Below are 7,998 nucleotides of genomic sequence, written 5' to 3'. Positions count from 1 at the left end.
ATCCCACATCTTCGCTGCTAGGTAGGAGAAGGAACAACCTCCGAATCTTCTGCGTCACATGCAGTGGGTGAGGGTTAACATAGGGGAATCAGAGCAGAAGTGTCTGGTGGGCTGATATTAGTCCAGGCTGTGGTTCAAGTAGGTGGGTCCACAGTTGTGTAGGGCCTTGTATGGAGCTTAAACTGTCATCTTTTCTGTTCAGTGAGCCAGTGGAGTTCTATGTGGTAGGAGGTGTTGTGGGATCCTCTAGGGAGATCCAGGATGAGTTTGTTGTGGCATTCTCTATGGTTGGTCTGAAGTAGTTAGAGGAAGTGAGATGCGATCCCTGCGTAGAGAGTGTTGCCATAGTCCAGTCGGCTGGAGGTGAGTGCCTAGGTGATGGTGCATCTTGAGCTTTGAGTAGCCATTGGAATATCTCACAAAGCATGCAGAGGATGAAGAAGCTTAAGAAGGAGACTGTTAACTGGAGTCATCCTTGTTCCTAGTTTTGTCATTGGAGGTAGGAGTAGGTCTGAGTTCTGATGGCCACTAGGATGTATCCGAAGAAGAGCATTTGTTTCCAGAGATCAATACCTCTTGTCTGTGTTGAGCTTCAGGCACTTGTCCTTCATCCAGTTGGCGACGTAGGTCATGCAGTTGTGGAAGTTGGTCTTGATGCTGGTGGTCTCTTCAGAGGAGGATCTGTGTAGGATATGATGTTGAGTCCATGGGTTTTGACGATGAGGGCCAGAGGAGTCATACAAGTAATGAAGAGGGAGGGGCTGAGCGAGAATCCTTAGGATACTCCACAGATGACTTCCTTAAGTCTGGAGGTGAAGGTGGACTTTTTTGCATTCTTCTGGTGAGGAATGAGGCGATCCACCTGAGAGCAGCCTCTTGTATGCCTATGTTATGCAGCCTTGTGTTGAGTGTGTGGTGGGAGACCATATCGAAGACTGCCGAGAGGTCTAAGAGGATCAGAGCCGCAGTCTCTCCTCTGGCAAGAAAGGCTTGCATGTCGTCGGTAACCCTCTGTCATGTCGACGGCTCTCTCTGTGCTGTGGTTGATGTGGAAACTGGATTGGGAGGAGTTGAGTAGAGGTTCCATTCCAGATGTGAGGAGAATTATTGGTTGATAGCTTTTTTAAAGACTTTGGCTGGGAACAGGAGCAGTGAGATCGGTCTGTAGTTGTTCAGTTCACTGGGGTCTGCCGATGGCTTCTTTAGTAGGCTTACAGTCTCTACTGTCTAATGGACTAACACATTATTCCTTAGCTTGTACTGCCTTGGGAAGCACCTTTCCAAGGGCATATAGTGATATAGCAAATGCATACAAATTACCTTTGTTACACTCCTCTCCTTTGGACCATTCCATTGGTTTAAACAACCACATCTCTCGCTAGCCCTCATCGCCGAGGAAAGAGCGCAAAGGAAATGCTGGCTGCCTACTTTTAGGAATGATGTTGAGCTTCCTAAAAGTTGTCATATGCCAATGCTACTAAAGTACGTCCCTATTTGATTCTGATTATTAATCAAAAGATCTTTGATTTGGAAGTCTGATATTCACTTATGAAATTAAAAATATAGGATTCTTAAATGTGCTGACTGTTGTATTGCTTAGATTGGTAAAATGAATCAACTCTGCATGATGTTTAATCGTATTTGCAATTTGGAAACAAACATCGTTGTCCACGCCTTCTGGTGGTTGGTCTTTTCCAACCTCACCTTCAAATATCAGTAAAGTACACTTCATACCCCATTGTGATTTATCCATATTAATTCACAGACAAAAATTCAGTTTAGTTCTGTTTTATTCAATATAAGAAAATTGATCCTGAAAAATGTTAAACCAATACCATTTTGCTTTACATAAAATGTGTGAGTTATCTCTTTTCAAAGGATCACAAGAAGAAATCTCTCTGGTTTAACTATGTGCCAGTGTATCTGATAAAGACTGGGATATAGGAATATATTACGGAAGCTTGATTTCCTGTTTACCTTCATCTGTGAGCCCATTAATACCTTCATCTGTGAGCCCATCCATATAACCCCACATTCACCCACAAACCATTCAATCATCCATTCCTTGGATCTGTAGACCCACTTTTATCCAGGCATCATTCAATGTACAATACTTCTCCAAACATGTTTTTGAAAAATGTACAGACAAGGAATAAATTAAGAGTATTGTACCAGTGTAGCTCACTCTGCACCCTTTAATGTACATTGAGATCGATAATATCAACCTAAAATAATATCACATCTACTACATGGCCTACCCCTGCATCATGTAGGTAATTACTATGTTTACTTCCTACTTACCTAACTTACTGTATGATATAGTGGCTAAACTGATGGAGTGGACGCAATACGTTTTTCATGCAATAGTGCAAAAATACCAGGCACCAGTGCAAAATGGCACAACATGGGTGGAAATTATGTGACCAGAACCTAGGTGTTTATAGTATCTGTTTAAAAGTGCATATAAGTTAGCTTTTTAAAAGAAAATTGTGGTCCTCTGATTACTTCACTGATGTATGGGTGACAGCTTTAGTGCAAGACAAACCCCATCTTTAATTTATAAAAAGATGAGCAAAAACATTATTTTTTAATGGCTATGTTCAATATCGTTTTTTTGTTTTCTAATAATGGGTATACTTCTCTGTACAATGGATGATCTATCATATGAGCTGAAATCTTTGTGAAAAATATTTTTGGAATGGGCGATGTTTGACATTAAAAAAAACTTGATACCATTAAAACAGTAATTCCATCACTGTGTTTCGACTGTTTATTTCCTTTGTAGCTTCTTACACACTTCTAGAGTGCCTGAGGATATTGGTGAATCTACTTCCTCAAGTAGACTATTCAATATCCATTCTCACTTTAATTCTTGGGAGGGACACCCATGCCTGCAAACACAACATCATGTACAACACCCATAACATCAGTGACTAACCCAGTGTACATACTGATTGTGGCCACCATGTCATCTGACCATTCGAAAGATATAAAACTATGATCTGGTGTACCTTTGCATTCTTTAATATGCAAAATATTATCACAATGATTGATATGGGAGTGTGTTAATTTATAGAACTCTTTTTGCCACAGACAATGAGAGGTGAATGTGGTGAATGCAGTGCCAAAGAGGGGCAGAAATAATGCAATGTCAGTGCTTTAAGTTGTCAGATAGTTGTGGTCTTTACAAAATTGAACTTTTCAATCAATCAATCAAGGTTGTTTGTAAAGCGTGCGGCTCCTCATATGAGTGTCCCAGTGCTAGGATTTATTGGCCACTAGTCAAGAAGAGGTTATTAGAAAGCCAGATTGAACAACCAAGTTTTAAGACTACGTTTGAAAGAGCCTTCATATTTAATATCCTGCAGATAGAAAGGAAGAGCAAACTTTTTCATGTTTAACTTCTACATGTTTTTGTTTGTATTTCTTATGTTTTTTAATTTGGTTTTATCTGAATGTGTACATTACGATACAGTTTTGTATGTCTTGTGACTACATACTGATAAATTAACAAAAGTATTAAAAATATAGAGATAATATGATGCAAAAGATAAGATGCTTCTATTTGAACCATGTACGGTGAGCTGTCTGTTGTCTCCATTCAGAATGCTACTTGTGAAATCCAACACAACCTAAGTCTTCAAAGTCACTGTGACTATGAAATCTCAATTGTGACCATTCTCACAACATTCATCTATGTATGCTACTTGGTGCAACCTTATGCAGAATCCATGACATCATATTATTAACAAAGCAGCTAATAAAAGATCCATGCAAACCACAGTTCCTTATCCCTTTGCCCAGAGTGGACGTGCTTAGGGGGAGATGACTGCGGCTTGCTAGCACACTCGTGTGCTGAAGGCCTAATACATTATTAAATAGCATGGAACAAATTCCTCCTGGTAATATCTGACAGAGCCAGGAGTGTTACCTCCTGTCCTACTAAAGCAGTTCGACACAATTGAAGACCAACTCAAGAAAGTAAATCTGTTGTAACAAGTGCTTCCAGGCACAATGAGCATGTGTATTTTAATGCATCTACTGTGACACAGAATAATAAATTCTAAAGCTTGTCTCCATGCATTCGTTCCTCTGTTAAGCACTCCATTTGCTACTCTTTCACTCATCCAATGTAACTCAGTTTCTATGAGGATAGGTGTTCATTAAAGAAGTCCTTTCTGATAGACAATGTCTTGTCGAGTCCTGTATGTATATCTTGCTTTCACATATGGACTATTATTCCTATAGTTCATGTGCTGACCAATGAGTTATAACTTAGACTCATTTTCTGGATTTGTTAAACTGCCATTTCGTTCTTTGTCTACTTCTTCTTTTACTGTTGCTTCTGAGACTGTCTCATCCAAGTGACTAGGAATGGACCAGTACAGATGAGCATCCATGCGGGCAGCCGCCTCTGCTATATCTCTAGCACTACAAGTGGGTGTAGGCACCTCAAATGTCTGGTGAAAGGTGTTGTAGTCAACCTCATAAAAGCCATCCTCAAGACTGAGAACGGACATAAAGCGATGTCCCCAAAGCACCTCATCAGCAAGGTAAGAACTCCGGGCCTGACAGGTCATTCCTAGGGAAAGAAAGCACAAAAATATAGTTACTTTTAGTTTTTGGACGACATAGTTATCTTCTCCAATTTTTACTGCATTTGTATTATTATATATTATAGATATTATATTTAACTCCTTATATAACTTTAAATTGTTCTACATATTGCCGTGAACTTAATTTTAATAATTTTAATTTATTTAATTCCTATTCATTTTCATTTTTATCAAATGTCTTGTATAAATTTGCTAAACAATAAACTACTTTAAAAATTAAACTAAGAAACATAATAAAACGTGACTACTCTGACAGCAGACCTTTCATTATTCAGTGTGTGTACATCATATTTTTGTCCACATAGATTTTTGTTACAAACCTGTCATGAGATTGAGACAAATGTCAATATATTGAGAATTTCAACTTGTCATTAATGACCACCGCTAATGAATTGGGGTTTAAGGGCCAGATGTAGCAAAGGGTTTTACCCATTCTGTGTCTATGGGAAAATGTGTTCGTACATATGGCTCTTTGTCTGTAAAATTTGCACTTGATCAAGATCTCCAGTTTATGATTCTGAATATGGATCACCTTCTATGCGACAAAATGTTTGTGAGTAGTTCATATCAGTACGTTTGACTTTTTTATGTGATCAAGGATCTTCACTTTGTGGCTATGCTCAAAATTAATCTAGAAATATCCCACTAATGATCTGTTAAACTGAAAATCTTAAAGTGTGAATGTTTTTTCTAGTAAGCTAAAGTTTTACCAAGAAGAGAAAAACAACACGGAAGAGAGCTCTTATAACCTGATATCATATTCGATATGCCTTGCTGTGTAGTTGCTATGTTCATGTTACAAGGATGCCACTTGTAAAACTGGGCAAGAGGCGATTATGGTGTTTGACTGATGCACTGCTGTGTAGTTGTCATGTGTGATGCTCCTTGTGACTTGCACAACATTTGTTAGAGCTTGTTTGTAGTATGAGAGAGACCCACCTTGTTTTAAATATGATGATTACATTTTTGCAATCAAACTGTCAGCACAAACAAAATTACACAGCCTCAGTAATCATTAAATTAACTTCAAATACTAATTCAGTGCAGAATTATTCAAGCAAATGTAATTGTCAATATTGCAGCAATGGACATTTAAAAAGAATAATTCATCTAACAGTACAACAGACACTGAAGAGAAGGTGAAAATAAAAAAGAAAGAGAAGGAATTTAAAACATGAACAAATAGTATAATCATATAAATTACATATTTCCCCGTGTGTTTTATATGCATTTTTCACATGAGGATTAGAGAAAGTAATATCTAGAGCACATAATAACCTCAACCCATTCTGCCATTGTGGGACCTGTTTTTGATATTCACTGTTTAAGGGTTGACTTCATGGCTGCCGTATAACTATGATAGAGCCACTGTCACTGTATTGACCTGATCCAAAGCAGAAGTCATTAACAGAACAATATCATCACAGGCAATCTAGGTAAGAAACACCCATTAACTAAATCATTTCTATTCAACACGTCACTCTAAAAGCTTCTATTTTGATACATTATTATATCACATGTCCAAAGCTTCAGTGAACTTCATTAAGCCCAACACATTTTAGAATTAGATAATCACAACCTGGCTATCTGTACTGGGCCCCAGTAAGCACAGAAAGACATTTTTTTGCTGAATAAACCGTAGATTTAAGATGAGTTCAGCAACGTCCATTGCCTTACATGCTGATAAACTGATATACATTAAGACTGATGAGAAGGCTTGCTGTCAGGTCTGTGATCTATAGAAGAATGTATCATAGGGGGTGGGAATGAAGGCTGACCTAGTGCTGTGTGGCTGGTTCAAGAGCTGAAGCAGTCAGCCTACCTTTCAATTGTCCTAACTTGTCATGGTAATGCAGCTACAACACATATTAGCAGTAAGTGACTCTCAACTTAAATTTGTTTCTGAATTTCTTTTTTTCATTATTTTAAATTGAAATATGTGTTTTACATTCACCCTCGCAATGTTCACTGTCTGCTTAGCTCTCTGCCTAATGCTTGAGCCTGTTCATGCTTTTCATCTGAGCTTGGTTTATCAACTGATTAGTGTCAAACTGCCCTTTGGTTGAACAGCACACTTTACAAATTCCTCTTCTTCTAAACATGGATGGTAGTATTCTCTTTATCTTTTATTGAAAATGAAAAATTTCCTAGCTTACGTGAAGGAAAGTTTCAATCCTATTAAGGACACGGAGGCGAGGATTAGGCAGTCGTAATGCAGCTACAACACATATTAGCAGTAAGTGACTCTCAACTTAAATTTGTTTCTGAATTTCTTTTTTTCATTATTTTAAATTGAAATATGTGTTTTACATACACCCTCGCAATGTTCACCGTCTGCTTAGCTCTCTGCCTAATGCTTGAGCCTGTTCATGCTTTTCATCTGAGCTTGGTTTATCAACTGATTAGTGTCAAACTGCCCTTTGGTTGAACAGCACACTTTACAAATTCCTCTTCTTCTAAACATGGATGGTAGTTTTCTCTTTATTTTTTTTTTAAATGAAAATTTTCCTAGCTTACGTGAAGGAAAGTGTCAATCCTATTAAGGACACGGAGGTGAGGATTAGGCAGTCCTTTCTTCACTTTTATTATAATCAGCAAGTTCAAAGTTCAACATTAACAAAAAACATTAAAACTTTAAGTCCCATGATGCTAAACACATAGCCATAGCAACCAGTAACCCAATCCACTGTCCATAATAGAGTGTATATAAATAGTTGACGGGCACATTCCTTCCTCCTCTTCACTGAAGGAAGTTAAGGAACTCTCGATCTCAATTATCTTTGGAATCACCTCCTACGAAATAAAGAAGTGATCAGAAACACAGAAACAAAGTCATGCAAGAAAAACCAATCCCACAAGAATACATAATCAGTTGTAAGCAAAAAAGAGAGTCAATGTGATAACCTAATCTATATCAAGATCAGAAAAATCAGCCACAAACAACATTAAATTATAGGCAAAAGCTCAAATAGAGTGGAAAAAAATACAAATGACCTGTAAGAGGAAGAATCCACCCAAAGAACACGAACTAAAATAAACCGTTGTTGGGGGGGTAATACTGTGACAGTATGAGGGAGGGATAATCCTCACCTCCATGTCCTTAATAAAATTGAAACTTTCCTTCACGTAAGCTAGGACATTTTTAATTCTGTATCAGGACCGGAGGCGAGGATTATGCAAGTTCAAAGCTTATTCACCACCAACGATGCTGCTTCATGAATAAGTTTTAAATAAAACCTCTTGAAAACCGATTCAGAGGACCAATCCGCTGCATTCATAATGTCCTCTAATCTACCACCTACCAGAATGGTCTTGGAAGTCATCGCTCCCCTGGTAGAATGATCCCCAAACAGTCTAACATCTATTCCAGCTTCAGACTTGA

At 38.1% G+C, this 7,998-nt stretch overlaps 1 protein-coding gene across 1 annotated transcript in view; it reads right to left on the bottom strand.

The window, feature by feature from the left end:
* Positions 1-1,774: 1,774 nt before the first annotated feature.
* The window catches only part of KCNJ9 (potassium inwardly rectifying channel subfamily J member 9), a 110,285-nt gene continuing 104,061 nt past the window's right edge, over positions 1,775-7,998 (bottom strand). The window contains exon 3 of the mRNA XM_069217969.1: positions 1,775-4,582. Within this exon, the coding sequence (XP_069074070.1) occupies positions 4,269-4,582 (314 nt within the window). The 3' untranslated portion in view covers positions 1,775-4,268. The remainder of the gene's footprint in view (positions 4,583-7,998) is intronic.

The sequence above is a fragment of the Pleurodeles waltl genome, chromosome 12, assembly GCF_031143425.1.
Source record: "Pleurodeles waltl isolate 20211129_DDA chromosome 12, aPleWal1.hap1.20221129, whole genome shotgun sequence".
Taxonomy (NCBI): domain Eukaryota; kingdom Metazoa; phylum Chordata; class Amphibia; order Caudata; family Salamandridae; genus Pleurodeles; species Pleurodeles waltl.
The sequence above is the reverse complement of the archived record's forward strand: the minus strand, read 5'-3'. Positions and strand labels throughout refer to the sequence as shown.